This window comes from Tetrao urogallus, assembly GCF_951394365.1.
Source record: "Tetrao urogallus genome assembly, chromosome: 9".
Classification (NCBI taxonomy): domain Eukaryota; kingdom Metazoa; phylum Chordata; class Aves; order Galliformes; family Phasianidae; genus Tetrao; species Tetrao urogallus.
In genome coordinates, this window is record NC_136822.1 from 7454903 (window position 1) to 7475242 (window position 20340).

Consider the following 20340-nt stretch of genomic DNA (forward strand, 5'->3'; position numbering starts at 1 on the left):
AATAATATTCTGTGACTGCTAGCAACAACAGAAAGTTCACATGAGATTGTAGGGGAACATCTGAGCTCCAAAACAAGCTCTGCAGTACGCTGTGTCTTCCTTACCTTCAGTCGCCTTGATTGTATATCCATTCTCTCCATTTGGTGGTACTTCCAGAAGCTGCATGACTCTATCCAGCAAACCATGGATAATCTCAAACCCAGGGCTCTTGTTGTAATAAATAGCACACAAATGCCTGTAGTTTCTTGCACCTACATCTGAAAAGAAGGAAGTAGTTGTTATCTGGCAGGCTCCATCATACCTCCAGCCTTGCCTTTTGCAGCAATTTTTTTCCCTGCTATTACACTGAGGGTACTTGTAGCTGAAAGGAGAAATGAGTATGCAAAATAGTATTTGCTGCACCTACTGTGATCTGAGGAAATGAAGGGATTTCCTTAGCTCACTACGTCAAACAATCAGAAATGTAGATTTAAGGTACCTTACGTCTTATGAAGCAAATACAGTTGTTAAATAAAAAGAAAATGGTCAGACAATGACAAGTGCCAAGCATATAGCTAAGTGCTAAAGAGAGTTGCAGCTGCACCTGCAGTCTGAGCTGTACTGCCACGCAGCTCTGGATATAAGTACCAGGGCTGAGTATGTCAGTACCTCAGGCCTTGAGATAGTTCTTTTCTACTGGGATTAATCATTCACTGCTGCATTCAATAGAAGCATTAGTGGATGCAAAAACCAGCAAGGGCCAAGCTTCAAACAACACAAGAAGTAGGTGTTTTCAGACATCACCTAGTTAAGCAGTGAAAGCTCATAGGGAGAAATCTATTACGTGCTGCTGAATCCAAAGCATCACATTTGAATCAGTGAGTCTCTGAGGTATAAATGACTGGAGAATGGGGAGTATTACATATGCTCACTAAATTTTGTGCTTTTCCCTTGACAAACACGTCTAGCTATTGTTACAGGCAGGACATTAGGCTAAGTGAGCCTCAGGTCTGATCCACTATAGCTGATCTTTGAGATACAGTAAGCTTAATCACAAGCGGAAACTTGAGCGTTCACTGGGTGTTTCCTAAACTGCGAATATCAACTACATAAGCAATCTATATCTTGCTTATTTGGTCCAACTGACCATTTAATAACAGAAATCTATCAATAACTAAGCAGGAAAACTTCTACCAAGTGACTAGGGACAAGGATTTTAAAGAAACATGAAATGGAGGAGCAAGAGCCTAGGTGAAAGAGCAGCCTTTTTGAGCCAAAAGTCATTCAGAACTACGAGAGCAGCAGCTTGGCAATACAGCCACAGGTTGTCTTGTGAGTTCTCCTGCTGAACTTACTGCAGCTGTAACCTTTTAGTGTCATAATGATAATTTGCAGTATTAAACAATGGAGAATTCAGTTCTGAAGACTTAATTAAAAAAATGCTATAAGAACAGCAAAGGTTACAGAGAAAATATCAGTAAATGCAACATCTGATTTCTGTTCTCTAAGCACTCTGACCGCTCAGTTATATTATTATGTCTCTGTTTCCCAACTCAAATAAGATGCTAGACAGTAATACACAGTCATGAGTAATGGCTAATCTATTTTCATGTTGTACTGTGCAGCAGAAAAGAAAATGTTCTCCCTTTTCCATTTGTTGCTAGGAAAGCAAGCTTTATGTGCTAGGCATTCAGTAGGATGTATTTATTTTTGTTCTTGCTATGCTACCAGAATTTCTGCAACTATCTGAATTTTACTTTGTATTTGAAGTCAGTGGTCTTCAGATCACTATTCTTAACTAACTCATCAGATAGAAATGTGATAAATCTTACACCTCCTGATTTCAAGCCAACTGTTAAGATCTTCAGTAAAGGACAGGCTGTATTTTGAAGCATTCCAAAAAGTTGCACTACAGAACTTATTTCTTTAGAGTTATGCTATGGCACAAGAATTGCATTCACTACAGATGGCAGGAGAAGCATTAAGAACTGTGTGCAAAAGCTGGCGGCTGTTAGAAATGCTTCAGTTCTTTATAACTCACTTGAGAGATCTCTTGTGTCATGCCATGAAGCAATTCTATTTTTTAAATCAGCCTGCCAAGTATGTCAACTTAAATTACATATATATATTTCTTAGACTTCAAAGCACTTCCTGGAGATCCTACTGAAAAACAACCCAAAGGATGGGCAGCTGGTCTGGAGTACGTGAGCCAAAAGAGCACAGAGGAAGGCAGAGCTGTGTTGTACGCTGCCCTCTTCCAAATCAGGGATGTTTCAGGAAAATATGTTGATCTGGAAGGGGGCACCTGCTCGTTTGAACCTGGATTTTTGTGTAATTTCTGCATGTAATTAACACTTGCAGATTGAGACAGGAAAACTGCTCTGAAATATGGCATCAGGCATGTATGCTGCCATGAGCTTGCTTGGTTCTACAAGATCACCAGTCAGAGGTGATGTTTTTGATGGATTTATTTCTCTTCTTGTGGTAGGAGAGAGAGGCATTCTAGGTTAGGTATAGTGGTGCAAGGTGATGGCTTACATGCTGAACTTGCATTACTGCTTTACTAGAGATGATTATCTAGAGTTACAACACTACAAATGCTGTGTAACATACTCAAAATCAGCACATTTCTCTTGTCTTGAGAAGAAACATTTCTGCTCATGTTTGGTTCTGTTTAGCAACATCAAATCTGGCACACGTTATGCCAATTTAATACGTCAAGCCTTTCTGCCAGATATGTCTGAAGAGAAATACGTTCTGTTCACCTTGGTAAGATTAAATTCCGTGTCAGCAGGTATTTTATTAAAAACCAGTGTGTTTAAAAGCTAGGTTTGTTCACACATGAATGACTGCAAGATGCCGTTTCGAATATAGTTAACGTCAGTACTCTTTTGACTCATGCTTCTTACATTATTAATTGGAAATTCTGCATGCCAAAATCATGAAATAATAAAATTAAATTAGTCAGTCTGATGACATAAGTCTTCTGTAGGAAATCTCATTCCATATGTGAGAGGGCAATCCCACATTTTTCAGTGTTTACAGTTACCCGTTATTTCTTTCTCTCCTTCCTTTTCAAACCATTTATGATGCAAGCTTAATTTCAGAAGCGAGTTGGAGAAAGACAGCAGTTATTCTCAACACATCACTAAAAACAGTTTCAGATATTGGTCACAGTCTGCAGGCGCTCAACCTGTGAGAGAGCTGCCCAAGAGCCAGGGCCACAAAGCTTCTGCATAAACAGCGTTGCTCTTTCATTTGCTGCAATAACTCCCAACAGCATGAAGTTCACTACAGAATCAGCCTCTCTAAAGCTGTGAAAAGCTACCTGAATAAATGATACTTTCAAAAGCTACAATTAACATGCACAGAATAAAAGCAATCAAGCTTGCAAATTTTATAGTCAGGTTAACTACGCTCCTTCTTTCAAGATAAACAGCCCACTCTTGGTTCTGAAGAATGCTAATGCTATTCTGCTATCTGTACCAAGATTTTGTGCTGTAACAACTCCATGCTCAGCAAGGAATGAGCAGCACCACCAAACTGTTTGCATGTGATTTGAAAATAACTAAGTAAATCAACATGCTTTCCTAAAACTGCTTATTTAGCTTGGCACAGCTGCTTTTTCTCCTCTAAAACAGTAATCTACTGTTAAATTCATCACCAAAGCAATTCTCTTGACGTTTCTCTTATGCCTTACATAAACCTTTGTTTTGCAGATTCCAAATACCTTAAACACAACCATTAAAGTCTGAAACCAGATAAGGAAACAACAAAACCACTTCTGTTACTGAACTCAAAGTCATGCCAGTCTTTTCCACCAAGAAGCAAAACTTAATCCTGAGCTATAACTTGTCATGTACGCACATACTCCCAGAATTTGTAGCTGTAAGTTTTTTTTTCCCACTAATATAACCTATAAGAAGAAATGAATTGGTATATTTCTTAAATCTTTTATACATTTTCCAGATAAACAAGTTAATCTGAAATTTTGATACTGTACAGTGAAATCAGTGCACAGATACCACATCACACAAGCAGGCTTTCACTGAAGTTTTTGAAGAGTGAACTGCTGCTGTTGCTGCTTCACGTAATTAATGATGCAGAGCAATTCAAAGGCAGCCATGCTTTCTTGGCATAGTTGGATGAAAACAAAAGATAAGCAAAATCTTTTCGTAGCTGACTGGGCAAATCTTAGCCTGTTGGGCTTTTTGCTTATTTATACATAGACTTACTCTGTTCTTTATCCTATATGTGCTACAAGTCTAATTCTCTGTATTGGTTGTCAGTATTCCTGAACAGTTTTGGGAAACAAATACAACTAACACTGTTCAAAGGTGATGAAGAAGGGATTCATTTTGAGATATCAAATTGCACCGATTCCCAAGTTTTTCCTGAGTTACAGCTCTCCATATTAGAATCAGTCTCCAAGTATAGCTTGCCCTTCACTGACTACAGACATACTGCTTCTTAGTTGGCAGTGCTGTACATCTTGAAGACTGCAGCCACTGAAACAAGCTTCAGCACTGTAATAGCAGTGTGCTTCCAGTACTGACTAGTCTCCAAGGCTTGTACCACTTGAAAAAATTACTAGTAGGGAATTTCTTATGAACTATGCCTCCAATACAAGTGCAAAAGAGTACTGAAGTAAGAGCAAGTCAAAATGAATGAATCAATATGAGCTGCTTATGGGTTTTTTTGCTGCAAAATTGCCTTGCACCTATTCCACATATTCACAATTGTCCTTGAGTCATGCTCAGGACTAGCAGCTGGAGCAGCTCTTGAAATTTGGATGCTAAATCCTCTGGCAGCTGCACTGTGTGTACCCTATGACTGATAAACAGTGTAAACAGCACTGCTAGTGAAGATGCAGGACAGCTATCAAGACTTGAACTGTAAGCGATAATGGCAAATCAAGCTCAGCTCCTTTCCTTCAGTTGTTGCACCAGTCAGTGGTGCAGACGTATTCATCTTGAACATACCTGGGGTTCCCATCATGCTGACTGCACTGCAGTTCTTGAGGTCATTCCACTTGCTTCTTTAAAAAGTTGGGTCTATTTTCATATTTCTCATTCTAATGGAAACACCTATTTTTCCCTGAGTTTGCACAGCTGCAGCCTTAACTAGTTACTCAAATAATTTCTGAAATTAATCTGGATCTACGATCCTCTCAAAGAGGAAAATTTTTAATAACTTTTGAAATTACAAAGGCTGAGGAAACTTCTCTTACCTTTAGTAAGATCTTTTACCACAATGTCCGAAATCTCAAAGAGTTTCAAAGGCAAGGGCATCTTCCGGTTAGCAGCTATGGTTTTCAGCAGACCAGGAAGGAGGGTTGTGCGTGCCACCTGCAGGACAAACGTGGATGCTGCAGGTGAATGACCTTCCAAAATAGCCAACGGTACATCTTTCTAAGTTTTGGTTTGCTCATTTCAAACAAGAATTCAACAATAGTGAGATGCAAATACTGTGCTGACCTATTATGTTTGAATGTCTTTGTTTTAGAATTATTAAACCTGAAAAGATATATTTTTGCACGTGTCTGTAAGAGTATATACAAGCTTAGGAATAGACATCTCACAGATGCCAGACTGCAGTCCAGGGAGGAAAAGCCATAGACAAAGAATGAAAACCAAAACAAACCCTTACAGTTTAATCCTGCTTACGCAAAAGGTAAATGTTAAGTTTTATTTTGGAAATATTAAATACTATTACTTGCAGCTACTTAAACACTAATACTTGCAGCTGTGGAAGACCTGAAATATGTAAACAACATATGCAAAGTGCAGGTACAGGCAGGAGGCATGTTATTATTTTAAAGTTACGTTCCTTATTTTCTGTGGAACTACCTGAATGGAGAGAAAAGGACACTTTTTTTTTTCAGATTGGCAGTCTTATTTAGTCAAACTGCTGTGAAAAAGATGGAAGTGACTGAATACTTCTTGATTGCTGGTGAGAAGTTATCATGTACTCAGCCATAATAACTTCTCATCATGCAGCATTCCTATTTGGTTCCTCTCTTCTTAACTACCCAATAAAGGCTTGAAGGTGTACGCTCAGGAAGAGGCCCTTGGCATCATTTTGCTTTTGTCACAGCAAGGCCTGTGTTCTCTGAAGAACAGGAACATGAAATTGTACCGGGCTAGTGGGGCTGATGCTTTTCTGATCTTGTTTATGCTCAGTATCTTTTATGTTTGTGGTACGTTCTATATTGGTCAGTTGTAATTACCATGTCAAATAATACATACAAACAGGGAATAATAGTCAAAATATCATACAACGGTGTCTTATGTAACTATTTAGCTGTGGTAGTGAACAGAAAATACATGAAGTTACCCCCAAATTATGTTCCAGACTATCAGATAAGCAGAATGTTTGCACTAACAGAGAAAAGACTTCAGTATTTTAGATGCTCAGAGAAATGAGACTTATGTGAATCTTTGTGTGTGGGTTGGGGGGGAGTGGACGGGGGGGGATCACATAATTAAGATCCCAGACTACTGAAATTTTCCTGAGCCTTCCTATGAAGTGTTTCCCTTTGAATCTCTTAGGTTAGACACATGAATATGACTCAATTGTTTTCAATTTATTTTACAGATCTCATAATGTAAAGTCACCTTGCCTATAAGCTAAAGAAAGCATTTAAAAAAAAAACAACAACCTGCAAACAAAAAAGAAATTTATAATCTCTAGAAGTAAAATATAATATCAATTTTCAGTAAAAAAAAAAGAGCAGTAACAATTCATATTTTTAAAAACATCTTTTTTATTGAGAGCTTGAAGTTCAAAAATTGCCCAGCCTAGTATCTCCATTTTTACTAACCAGCTTTTCTAAATGCAGGAGCTGTTCAAAAACCTAGGTGGAATTTTCTGCAATAAGACAGCTCACTTTTGCCAGATGCCATCACATTAAATATGGTACTTTGCTTCCTTGAAAAGGTAATAGCATTTCACACTGAATAAGGTCTTTCTCAGTCAAGGAGTAACAGAATATGACTATTAGCAAATGTAGCATGTAAACATACACTCTCTTTACTGCTCTGAAAAGTAGCTTTATAGTTTATAAATGTTATTTCCTATTAGCTTCTTTCTTTCCTCTTTGTACATAGACTGTATGACAAATCTGACCTGAATTAAGTTACCTCACCTGAAATTCTGCAGTTTTGGGGTTTGCTATGTGCACTGCATTTGTAGCAGAGATATCCATGCCAAGTTTGTCTGCAATGTCTTCTGTAGAACACTGGGAGGAAGAGACAGCAAAAAGAAAAGGAAAAAAAGTCAAGTAGTTAAATGAGACAGTGAACCAATGGTGAACCAGGTAACAAGAATGAACAATACAGCACAGCAGTAGCTCTGATGCCCTCGTACAACACCCTCTTTTGATACAAATTAGACCTGAGCTTTAAGACTTTGTAGGCAAACTGGTTTATCTACAAAAGTTAATTACTAAGCAAAATAAAGGCAGTTTTAACGTGTTTATTTAAGCTTCTGTCAGAGATGGCTGTCTGTTTAAAAGCAGAGGCTCAGGTTCTGCCTTCTGACTTGCAGTTAAAATCTGATTCTGAAAATAGTTTTAAAAAAAAATTGTCAAAGGAATGGCATTCAAGCTTCAAAAGAAAACAATGCCTTGGGGGCTACTTAAGGAAAGTAAAGTACTACCTAAAAAAAGCCAAAACAGGATATGGCAAAGCCTTCAACTTTCACAACTGTGTAAGATTCTCATTTCTCACTTTTTTTTAAACGTGTAATCTTTCTAAAGCTGTTACTCTCAAGCTGTACTTCTAAGGAAGCAGTAGAGGTGCACATTATCAGGCTCAGATTATGTCTGTACACATACAGCAACAAATGCTAAGAGCCACACTGCAGATTTCCAGAATTTATTGCTTCGTTAATGTACTAAGAAACCAATAGCAAGCTAGGATGTGGGGATTTGATAGGACTGCAGTCTCCCAAGTGTTCCCTTTGCATTGGCAGTGCCTGAGTGTGTTGACAGACCAAACGTGAGGAAAGTGAGCAGATGATACCATCTGAAAAAGTAGATTACCAAATTAAAATAAATAAATAAATAAATAAATTGAATGAATGCTGACTTTAGGAGGAGAAAATTGTGTTCAAGTTTTCACGTGTGTATCTAAACAGCACGTTACTATGATGTAACTAAGTGCATCTGGGCTAAATCAGAGGCACTCCCAGAAAGCACTGCTACTCTGTGGGCGACAATGTAGGGTTCAAAGCAAGAACAGGATTACATGCATAAATATGTAAGCAGTACTTGGCACACAGCGCTGGGCTACAGAATGCTGGAGCATAACTGCTATTTGTCACAGGCCTCACTGATGCTTTAATGAAGTGTTGGTGACCCAGTCACCAGGTAGTCAATGTGATAAAATGAAACACTGTTTGTTCAAAATTCTGCTGTGGAAGTTAAAAAGGTTCCCTGTTGTAGTGATACAACACAGTCAATGTTTTTAAAGCATCCTTACTGTTCAGTGCTGGAAAAAAATATGTATATAACTTAGTGTACAAGCAAGAGCCTACAAAAGTTTGAACTTGTCATACACAGCATTTTCCCAACATGGCACTACTGCAGGTAGTCTGAATATCTTTGTCAGATACCAGCACCACAGGAGGTAATACTAGATATTATCCTTCTTTCTTAAATGAGTAACATCTAACAAACAACAAAATATTAAAACTGCAATACAGTTTGCAGCCTTTACAGTTAACTCCACTGCTTGCAGATGAAGCTCTATAAAATGTGTAGGTGCTAATTTTATTTCATCTCTTTGGACTACCAACTTTGGTTGCAGTACCTGAACTAATCCATGCAAGCATTTTGCGAGGCTGTGTCACTGTATCTTAAAGCCTTGGGGTATATTATCAAGACCTTATCAGTGATCCCTTGGTCTGCACTGTAAGCCTTACAGGGATTCTTAAAATAAACTCTTTGAATTACATATTGACCAGGTACCTAATGCAATCGTGAGCAGGTGACAATATTGGGAAGAGGCAAATAGAAACAGTGTGATCTCTGAAGTGCAGCAGTATCCACCAGAGATCACTACGTTTTGATGATATCTTTCAGACTATCAAACTATGATGAATTTTGAATCTGCTGATGGAAGTTTCTAAAGACTTGCTGTCTTACAATTTCATACTATCAAGTTAAACAAAAACAGTACTTCAGCACTATTTTTGCCTCTGTACTTAGAATTGCATGCCACATTAGCAGTGACTCATTGAATTTATCTGACCTAGAAACTCATAAAATATTACACTACAATTCCAAAGCATTAGCAAATAATTACATGCCAAAACAGTAACAGATAATATGGGTACATTCATACAGGGAAATAGTCACTGTTGTTTCAACTTGCAACTTAAAAAAAAAATGAAAACAATATAATATACCAGAGCAAAAGTGAGTGCTTCAGTGAATCCAGCAGCTGCCAAGTCCAGTCTCAGAAGTTCTGTGAGCTTATTGAGAGGAAGCTAAAATGAAACAAAACACACTTTTCAACTTCAATCTAAAAATGCTTTTCTACTCTTTCCTGGGGTGATTCTGCCTGTTATGTTACAGAGAACTCACTTGGGAGGTACTCTGTGTGCTTAAAATATTTTTGAAAGCATCAGCCGGTTGCCTTTAGGTTTGCCTGAGGAAATGAATCTCCCAATTAGAGATTTAATACGGGCTCCCTGCTTAAACCCTGTCTTTTTTCAAGTACCAGCAACCACTGGTCTTGGACTTATTCAAATCAGCGGGGCATCTGTTTTGTATCCCATCCATGGTAAATACTTCTCAAGGCAAAGCATGTCAAAATATTTAATTCCTAGGTTCTGTTTTCCCCAAAGCCCTTCTGGCATGCACTGGTCGTTCACTGACAACAGAGCGCTTATTTGAAGGGGCAATCTTACTTGATTAGCTATGGTGTACGTTTTCGGAATAACCATCTGAATGTTGTTATAACCATAAGCTATTGCTGCATCTTCTACGATATCACACGCATGGATAACGTCCGCTCTGGTAGGAGGGATTTCAATCTCTATATTGTTCCCGTTCCCTGTGATGTGTGAGCTCAAACACATCCTAGTCAGCAGCTTTGCAAGGCTTGATGGAGTTTCACTGAAACAAAGCAAGAGTAGTGATTTACAGGTCTTAGACTATACTGTTGGTTTTTTTAGTTTGGTTTTTTTTTTTTTTAAAGTAATCAGTGTTTCTGCTTTGTTGCCTCAATTCCTGGATAATCTCTGAAGTGCTTTATAGACTGTACAGAAACTGAGTATGCATCAGATCCAGCTCAGATTCTGACTCAAACTGTCATTTTTATTTTACAACAGTGTGTGAGGCCAAAGAGAATGACTTACATTTACTGAAAAGAGGAGAGGTCGTCCTACAAAACTGACTGTATTGCCCAAGTTAACCTCTGAATTTCTGCTAAACTAAAAATCACACTGTAAACATCTCTAAAACAATGCAATAACCAATTGTTTTCAGGTATCTTTTTCGTGATTAATGCTTGAGTGAAAAAAAAAAAATTAAAAAGTTGTTATCTGCAGTAACACACCTGATTCCTAATTTCTTGTTAATGAGTTCAGGCTTCACCTTTTCCTTTCGGTAAGCCAGTTCCTAAAAAGAAAGGCAAAGCTTTTCAGCATACACAACACTTGCCATTTCTAAGAGGGTTCAGTTTTGACACCATTTAACTTCTTCTAATTACGATACCCAAATAATGTCCACAAAAGACAAGTATGGAACATTAGGTCGATCTCAACATTTTAAGATAAAACTGTTCTTGCAAATAACATTATTGTACATAATGCAAAAGCTGTTCTCATTTAAACTAGAAGTCTGAATGCAGCATGAAATCCTTGTTATTGAAACTTCCGATAACTTCAGATACATGCAAGTAACTGAGTTTCTGATAGTTTCTAGTTACCAGTTCATCTTAAGTCAAAGCCCTAAAGCAATAATGGTCATGCAAAAGGCTGCACAGTCTCGTATAGATCATATAACTTCACAAAGAAAAGGAAAAAAAAACTTGTTCCCTCCGTATTGGCACAGAAATATCTTGTTATTTTACCTAGGAAGTACGTAATGCATCTAAGAAACTTGTTTTGTATGCACACATTTAGTGCTTCTAAATTTGATTAAAAGACCAAACCTCTAAAAACCCTTAGCATCCAAAACTTCAGCAATTTTTTTGCGCTGTTTTATGCAGGGAAACTGTACTGGTTAATGCAGATACTTTTGTTTTGTTGGATGTCTCTTCTAGCTTCTAGGTCTTGCCTCTGAAGATAGAAAAAGTTTAAGAAAAAAAAAAGGGTTTTCCCCCTAATTAATTTGTACTTGCTTGAGACCATTTTATGAACCCAATCATTTTTGCTCCTATTTGTTCCCTATTTGTTCTCAGTCACGTTCAAGAAACAGGAAGAATTGCTTTCTTTTAACTTAAAACAAAAAAGTAAGCCTTCATTGCTGCACAAAGGTATGCCTCACACTCTGAATGCAGGCAAATCTGCACTTAAATATTTATCATGCAGCACATTGACTTAAATAGCTGGAATCTATAAAATGAAGGACTGAAAAATCCAGGATTAAAAGGCTATTTTATTCAAAGGCATTAAAGATTCCAGATGTGATAAGTCTGTTACGCTGAGGCTGATTTCAGTTGTCCAGTGATTTAAGCCTCCTTCTGCATTCACATTTCCTGACTTGGAACAGGTAGGCTTTAGACACAGACTTTTGATAGCCATCTTTACTGTTCCTGAGAATGTCTGTATCAAAACTCTAATCCACATCACCACTCATAACTTTAAACCCTAGCCTTCTTTCTTGAACACCAGATTAAATGAGACTGTTCTCAGCCTTATCATAAATTAGCAGTGCTTCAGAGTGAGTTTTCGAGATAAGGAGAAACTGACACTCCATGTTATTTTCCTTGTGGGGTTAAAGAAGGCCCTGACTTACTCTTCACCTCTGCAGAAAAAGAAGACAATGTCATTCTTATACTTTGTGTAAATAAACTCCTTTCCCCAGTGACAACGAGACTCCCTTACCGGATAGATGTGAGTCTTCCCATTAGGATAAATTACTTCTACTGCTTCAACACTGTAAGAGATATAAAAACAAAACTAAAAACACTTCTAAAATGTGGCAGAAGTGCAATGTCTTTCTGACTCCAAGTTTATACTCACGTGAATTGCTTCTCACAGTATTCACTAAACATCGCAACTATGATATCAAGAACAATTTTTGCCTACAAAATAAAGATGATAACCACATTGAAATCTGTCCTCCACTTTGGGCTAAAGCAGACAAAATATCATAACAAAGAGGGGAAAAATTCGTTATATTCTCTTCATTCTATTCTACTTAAAAATTTCGCATCTAAAATACCAGGCTGCGTTTTAAGAGATGCTTTGCTTCTGCTGCAAAGATGGTACTCAAAACCCTGGTAACTGGAGATCTCTGGTTCTCAAGGCTCTAAAGCATTTACACGTTTTTGCTAAACTGTTCTGAAGATACTGGTTGGAACTGCGTCTTCCAAACCTTTAATCTTATGACTTCATTGAAGCCAACAGGTTGTGCACTGTTTAAAAACATACTGTTGCAAATGAGGCTACATTGGCATCTTTTATTCTATGCCTGAAGTATTTGAAGTTAGCATAACAGAACACAATCATGAGATTTTAATCAAACTCTTCATCTACAAGATGCTTTAAGATGCCTCGCATGATAATTTCCTTTGTGAAAAGAAACCAACACTATTTTTGTATTTACTATCAAAGTAAGCAGTAGCAAGCAGTTATTTTTGAGTTTCCTTAGAAGCCATATCACAACATGCAAATTTCTGTCATTAATGAACCATTGTGTAGTAGGATAAATTAAAAGAACTTTTGTTCTTGAGCGTCAATGTACACATTTTAGGGAAACTATCAATGAATGCACAACCTACATTCCAGAACAGGCAATTATACCTGCTAGGCTTTCATGCTTTGGTGCTGAGTTGCAGAATTTGCATATAGAAAGACTTCCAGTTGACAGTTATTTGCACAGCATCCCTGCTTGAAAAAGATAACTAAGAAGAAAAATTGCTTTCTCCCTTTCCACAGCCCAGATTTTAATTATTCTTCACAGCGAATATTTTGGCAAAATAAGCAGTCTTAATTAATTCCATTCTTTTTCCAAATCTTAAAGACTTTGGAAAGTGTTCAAAAACAAAAATAAACCTAGTTTACTTTTTTTTAATATACGTAAGCTGAAAGCTTGGTGTCAACATGAAGATACAGTAAAAACAAAACCTGCAGAAAACAAACCACCACCTGTAAAGCACAACTAAAACTGTACTGAGGGAAGTCCACACAGTCCCACAGCTTATCCTGCCCTTTTGAAATGGACAGTCTGCTCCATAAAACAAACACTCATCTACTGTAGGTCTTTGTACTAGAGCACTGTTGTCCCTTTGGGATAACAATGACGTTACAGCATATCATAAGCAGAAAAGATTAATTTACCTTTGTCATGTCTGTGCCTGTACATTCAATAAATACATTTCTGGTTTTTAGGCTTATTTTTGAATGATCTCCTAAAACATGTGAAGACAATAGCATGTTAAGAAACGTTGTTACTTTTCCTGCAGTGTCAATGATATTGACTGATTTTGTATTTCAAAATGACCATCATCACCATCTTCCCCAGCTTAAAAGCTACCATGTCTGCTGCATCAACAATCACACCATTCTTACCAGAGTAGCAGGGCTTTTTATTTTTAAACTTATAAATCAAAAAGAGCAAAAATACAACACATTCTAACCAGGAAAGGCACACCAATCTTGCTGACCTGGCTACCCTTGAACACTAGAAAACATAAATCGACAGGGAGTCTCTACGGGCAGTAGAGAAAGCAAACTAGCAGAATCGCAGCCATCTGCTGGTGGCACAGTGGTTCTGCATCTCCCCTTCCCCAGCTTTAGTAGCAGATTGGCATTTGATGTGACATGCATGAGAAAGCAAACAGACAGCAATGAATGTTTCTTAAGAAATGATTTAGACTGATGAAAATCCATAACTACTTTCATTAATAAACAAGACCTCTTGACACTGTCACCTGAGACACTAAGGGTTTTGTCTACGTGAGTAGTCCAGCATAGGACAGGTTCCTCTTAAGCATGGATTTGCTTTTTGCCTACACTTGCAATCACAAGGCATACACTGTAGCACATTACTGACGTACTCAAAACTGTTCCTTGTCTGGAACAACGTAGAAAATACACTTAGGAGCATCACCTGAAGTGTCTTCCTTGCAAAGTAGATGTGAAGTCCCTCAGAAATAGATTCCTTACAAAAATGGGGTTCTGTTAGTATATGGTAAACTATCTATTGTGGTTGAGCAGAAATCTGCTTTGTATCACTTGCTAACACTGATGGCCAGTGTGTACACTGAATGAATTTCATTGCCAATAACCATGCTGTGTGAATGCAGTCAGGAGCACCTGAGCTCTCAAGAGTGAAGGATGCTGTACTCCCTTCCCAGCACGCTGTGCTGTATCTCTTTACAACTGAAAAAGACTCAGCTCTTCTGGACTCGCTTCAACACCCATAAAATCTTTCTCTTAAGTGCTTGTAGCCAATCAAAAAGAAAAAAAACAAACAATGGCCATATTTACATTTAATTATCTGTTCCTGAGGGAGCAAAAAAATCTGTGTTTAAACTGAAAGAAATAAGTGAAACATTTGTAACAGAACAGAATAACCCACATTATGTAACAATGTTTCTATTGGACATTCTGACTCACAAAATAGGAGCAACAGCATAAACGAGTCAGAAATAAACTTACCATTGATGATTGGTGGCATGGACAGAACAACACCATTGCTATCAAAAATGACAGGATAACGTGGCTTGTTTTCAATCAGGTGTAAATAGTGTCGGAGATGGCTGTCAGTCTGGGGAAACAGAGTAATACCACACTTAACATTAGCTCACTTTTGAATTTCCATCCTACCACAGTCCTCAGGTGAGGTATTAAATGTAATTTTTAAAGAAGGTATGATTGGGCTTACAGCTAGATACCTGTAGTGGAAATGCTGACATGGCCTGAAGCAGTGATTGAGCACCTGGTGGGAAAGCAGGGCCAATCCAGAGGAGCTCAGGTGTGTGCAATGTTCCTGAGTGACCAGAAGGGGTGCAGCCAGGATGCACCCTTTTCCAGATCTTATTTAAGGGTTGGCAGTGGAGGTGAAGGCATCTCTTGCCAGAGATCTCTGCCTACCTGAGGCCTTCCAAAGGTAAGCAGCTCCTGTCCTTCACTTGGGCTTGTTCTCATTTGCTATAGCTAAGGTCTCTGCCACCCTGCTATTATCATCCCTTTACAGCATTACAGTACCTCTAGCAAAAGCTGCTCACTCTCAGAAGTGGGAAAACTTTTAAATGAGAGAGCTGAAATTTTTCCTTCAGAAACATTAGAAACTATTTCTTTAAGGATTGTCTCAAAGATGCTTAAGGCATGCTACCTAAACAAAGTCTTTGCTCACTGCAACAGTCCTTCCATTGCCAAACCCATGAGTACCCATCCTTAGTTTATCAGCATTCTCCTTAGAAGCAATAAAAAATTTCATTTAGGTACTTTCAATTGTAGAGTGCTAAACCCTGACACACTTATGCTTGATTCAAAGCTTGCATCTGTTCCAATGAGATGGATGTGTATTCTACCAAAAACATAGTTCACTTTCATTCTCTCTGACCTCTTTTTCTCCTAGTTTTCGCTAGCCTTTAGTCAGATATTGTTGTAAATTTCTTTTTACTCTATATGCATGCTCTAACAGTATTGTATATTTTAATTGTAATAGTATCATTTTCAAATACTGACTTATTTGGAAATAAATGTATTTTCAAATATAGTAATTATTATAAAATTAGACCTAAATTATAAAAGATCCTAAAATCTAGGATCTTTTCTTAATGTTTTCCTGATTTCAAGAGAATGCTGGGCAAGATGATGCCAAACTTTAACTGCGTCTTTCACACAGCTACAGCTGCCTAATTTATAGCTGGGTAAGTAATTCAACATAGCCATCAAGCTGGCCCAAATGAAACAACATTTTAAAGTTTGGTATTATTTACACCTACTTTCTTTTCAGCTTTGTACAAAGAGTATCTTACCAGTGTAGGCAAGAACATAACCCTTTTATAATATTATGAAAAGTAACCTTTGCGTTGATGAATCAGTGGAGTTTAACATCAAGGCTGCTATTTTAAGAGTCACATTTAGGCACTGAGCACTGTGATGTATCTTTCATGAGCAACACAAATTAAGTATTACCATGCACTTATCACGTGCACTGGCTGAAGCTACAGAAGATGGCTGTGCTCTACTTGTAAGAGCAACCCTTACATGCAAGGCTATTAGATGTTAACTTTGGAAACATTTTTCCTTTACTTAGCACAGTAACGCTGAAAAATCCCACTTACCCTATACAGATCCATAATTTGTGAAGCTGTGTACTCCTGTGATTGGTTCAAGGGCTTGAATTTAATTTCAGAAGGTGCTTTAGCTGTAAAAGTGAATGGACCAGAAATGGCGTCCAAGTCATGGGTACCTATTGCTACTAATGCTCTTCTCCTAGAAAGAAAGACAAAATAATGATTTCACTAGTAACTTTTGCGGTTCCTTTGAGACAGCAACTTATGATACTCTATATCTGAGAGCGGATAGAAATGGACAAAGAAATGAGAAGGAGCAAGAAGGAGTGGCTATGATGTATTTTCTTTAATATGAACTGAATATATAATTCCTTTCCACCACAGGGCAGTGAAATCTTAATATGAAATCAAATCATGCTCATGTACTACATGGTATTTGAAATTTAAGCACTAACCTGCAAATATTTTGGTGTAGCTTTTCTTGGAGGTCAATGAAACTGTCATAACGTTCTTTGGTAAAAGTTATGTTACGAAGGACTGCAGCTACAGCATGAGGACGGATTTTGACAGTCTGCAATTTGCAACAGCAACAGATTACAAATTTTGAATACAAAAGACACATGCACTGATTTTTTTCCCTTCCTGTTTTTCTTTTCAGTGGAGTAGCAATCAAAAGGAAAAATTCTGGAAATATGGTAGAATTCAAGGGGAAACAAAACCAAACAAAAAACTTCAAGTCTGGCACAGCCCAGAAGGTAAATGCAATACAAATGTCTGAAGCTTTGAGCTGACCTGCAATTAGGTTCACCCAGAATAATTTGCTTGTTGTTCCTTTCCTTTGTAGTCCCTAAAAATAAATCATACTGAGTAGAGGCATTAAAGTTTCTTTAGATCTTGTTCTGCAAGTAAGATTTCTAGTCTCGCTGCAGTCATAAAATTGCTACTGATACATCTTTGTGGTTCAGAAACTTTCAATAAATATACAGTGGGGCAGTAAACACTTTTACCTCTTCAGTGATAATCAGCTTCTGACCTTCACCTTTAGCTGGTATTATCTTTTCATACCTAGGGAGATTTATCCTAGAATAAAGATAGTAATAAATATGTAACTAAAGGACAGAATATGTGCAAAATTCAGAAAGCTTTCTAGAAGTGCAAGAGTGATTGCATGTAGAATATTTTCTTGGCACCTGTCCTTGTTTTGGACACTGGAATTCAGGTATGTGGATTATACTTATGATGTGTAAACCTCAAATTTTCTATTGAATGGTAAACACATAACTAAAATAGAAAGAAAGCTCTCAGGAAGATAAAGTCATAACAGAAATGAAATTATTTACGTTGGTATTTGTAACAGGAGCACAGAGAAGTACTACTGCAGGAGTTCTTTACAGAGGGTAAGTCTCAAATGCAATAGCAGTTGAAAAACTTCTAGAACAGATTCAAAATGTAACACTGTTCTAGTTTTATAAGAGTATTTAACAGGTCCTCCTCTGCAGAGGAACAATCACGAAACATACGGACACTAACAAATACACCTGATTTACACATCAGACTGTCCTCAAAACCCAATCATGCGTCAAAGCTGTTCACCAGAAATGGACTCTCATTTAAACAAATAACCAAACACACAGCTGTCTCACTCTGTTACCTTTCTTTAAAGACCTGCAGTCCTCGGACCAGCCCTTCAAGGCAAAGAAGATCATAGCGGTTGGCAGGAACATCGATTTTATAGAGAACAGTCTCAGATGCACCCTCTGCCTTTCCTTCACCTTTCTCCTTACTTATAATGTCTTTTTCGGATGTCTGAAATCAAGCAAAATATGGCTGTTTGTTTTTTTTTTTTTTTTTTTTTATCTGAAATATCTTAACATTCACAGCACTATGACAGTGAGATAATAGGGAACAATAGTAAGAGATTTAAAAACATTATTTGGATTTGTATAGCAAATAAGCATGCCAAATACCAAAAGTACTGTAAAAATCAACATTTTTCTCAGATATAAAGATTGTAATCCAGTATATCAAGAGAAAACTCCACTATCAGAATTTGAATTTTGAAAAGAGAGATAGAAACACAAGTCTCCAGGCAGGCAGATCCCAGCAGAGAACACTAGACCTTATTTCCTGCTACAGATCAGAAAAGATTTGTAGCATCAGGCCTATTGTGAAACTCAGCACAACATATGATGTTTGGATATCTTTTGATAAGCCTAATTGAAAGAACAATTAATAAGCAAGGACAAAATGTGCTGTACTTCTCAAGACTTATGTGGGTACAGACTGTTGAGTTAGCAAACTTTCACAACTATAGAGCCTGGATTAAAAAAAATACATGAATTGCAACTCAGGTTACTGAATGTCTGGGACAAACATGAACTTGTGGCACTGCATACAAAAATGTGTACAAAATATGGCCAAAAGTATCTCTCAAAGTATGTCTAATAGATGGCCTACGGCCATCCTTATGCTGCTTTCTAAATTGGCCAGAGCCTTAAGAACAGGAGGGACAGAGCCAAAGTCCATAAACCATAGCAGTGTGCCACCTCAGGGTCTCTTGTTCCTAAGATGGTAGTTTTTTTTATGTTCTTTTTGGATTCAAACCACCTGTGTTAACACAGCTGATGACAGTGGTATGCTGTAACAAGAACACAGCGTACGTTATGTTCTCTGGACAGTACTGTGCAGAGAGATATGAGGATGCTTCAGATTGACAAGCCTGCTTCTGTACTGCTGGAGGACTGCATGTGTAGAAGGGCATGCTGAAGCCCTGCCCGTGTCCCTTTTTGAGAACAGCCCCACGCTCTGGATACGTATGGTGCCCTCCAGAAGGCACGGGCTCCATGCTTCCCTGAGGAACTCCCTGCCAGCCGTGTGCCACGGATCTGTACAGACACAAAGGCTGTGCTGCTGCATCTACCCACGGAGTAACAGACCACAGCGCTACTCACAACTTCGTCAAGCTCCAAACCGAACTCAAAGCAAAGGTCGTTAAATTCTTCATCGGCTGTGAAGGAAAAAAAAAAAAAAAAAAAAAAGAATTTTTCATTATAAGCACAACTGAGATTCGATTAAACTTTGTGTGTTTGGGCATTTTCAAACGGTCATTTTGAGAAAGGACTACAAGCAGCACAGAACATTTTGTTCACGTTCGCACGCGAGCAGCACGTTCCTCAGCGGCCGGCGCGCTTCCGGCCGCGCCGCGTTCACTGCGGCTGCTGCGGGACGGAGGTAGCGGCACGCCGGCTCTGCCGACGCAGCACAGTCGAACGCCCGAGCAGTCCGCACGGGCAGCGCAGCCCCGCCGCGGCCCGAGCCCGCCGCACTCACTGTAGCTCCTGCCCAGCGCCTCGAAGAGCAGGTCTCGCTTCACGCTGACAGTCGGCATGGCTGCGCCCGGCACGGCGCGCCTGCGCTACGCACTGCGAGGCCCCCGCCGCACAGGGCGCCCCTGACAACGCCTGACCGAGAGAACAGGCGGAGCGGCGGGCAGCCGCAGCGGGGCTGAGGGCCCCGCGCCTCTTCCGCCGCTGAGCCGGGGGTGGCGGGTGCCGTGGGCCGTCAGGGTTTGGTCGTTCTTTAAGGGGGGCGCGTGCCGCGTCTGCGCCGCTTCGATTAAAAATGGAGTTAAAAGCGAGCGCCGCGGCAGCTCGGCGTTCTCGGTCTGCCTCGCGAGCGCGGAGCTGCTCGTCTCCACCCCTACCGCACGCGGCTCGCGGGGCGGAACTGCCGCGGGGCCCGGCGCAGACCGACGGGCGCCGGGGCCGTGCGTGCGGATGAGGCGCGGGCGTGGGCTTTCCGCGCGGGAAGATGAGGCTGCGGCGATCGCCGAGCCGGGAGCGCCCAGAAGCCCCGCGGGACGCGCCGCCCGGCCCCGAGCTCCGCCCCGCCGCCCGGCCCCGCCCGCCGGAGCCGTGCCGGCCGTGGGCAGCGCTGG

General features: G+C 39.3%; 1 protein-coding gene across 1 annotated transcript in view; it reads right to left on the bottom strand.

Moving 5' to 3' along the window:
• FARSB (phenylalanyl-tRNA synthetase subunit beta) overlaps positions 1-19791 on the bottom strand; it is a gene marked incomplete at its 5' end in the record, with an annotated part of 32353 nt that extends 12562 nt beyond the window's left edge. The window contains 16 exons of the mRNA XM_079540031.1: positions 105-257; positions 5210-5327; positions 7127-7219; positions 9391-9471; positions 9895-10102; positions 10545-10606; positions 12037-12088; positions 12175-12236; positions 13495-13565; positions 14818-14926; positions 16452-16602; positions 16859-16974; positions 17411-17483; positions 18055-18209; positions 19355-19410; positions 19734-19791. Coding sequence (XP_079396157.1) covers positions 105-257; positions 5210-5327; positions 7127-7219; positions 9391-9471; positions 9895-10102; positions 10545-10606; positions 12037-12088; positions 12175-12236; positions 13495-13565; positions 14818-14926; positions 16452-16602; positions 16859-16974; positions 17411-17483; positions 18055-18209; positions 19355-19410; positions 19734-19791 — 1618 coding nt within the window. The remainder of the gene's footprint in view (positions 1-104; positions 258-5209; positions 5328-7126; positions 7220-9390; positions 9472-9894; positions 10103-10544; positions 10607-12036; positions 12089-12174; positions 12237-13494; positions 13566-14817; positions 14927-16451; positions 16603-16858; positions 16975-17410; positions 17484-18054; positions 18210-19354; positions 19411-19733) is intronic.
• Between the last annotated feature and the right edge of the window lie 549 nt (positions 19792-20340).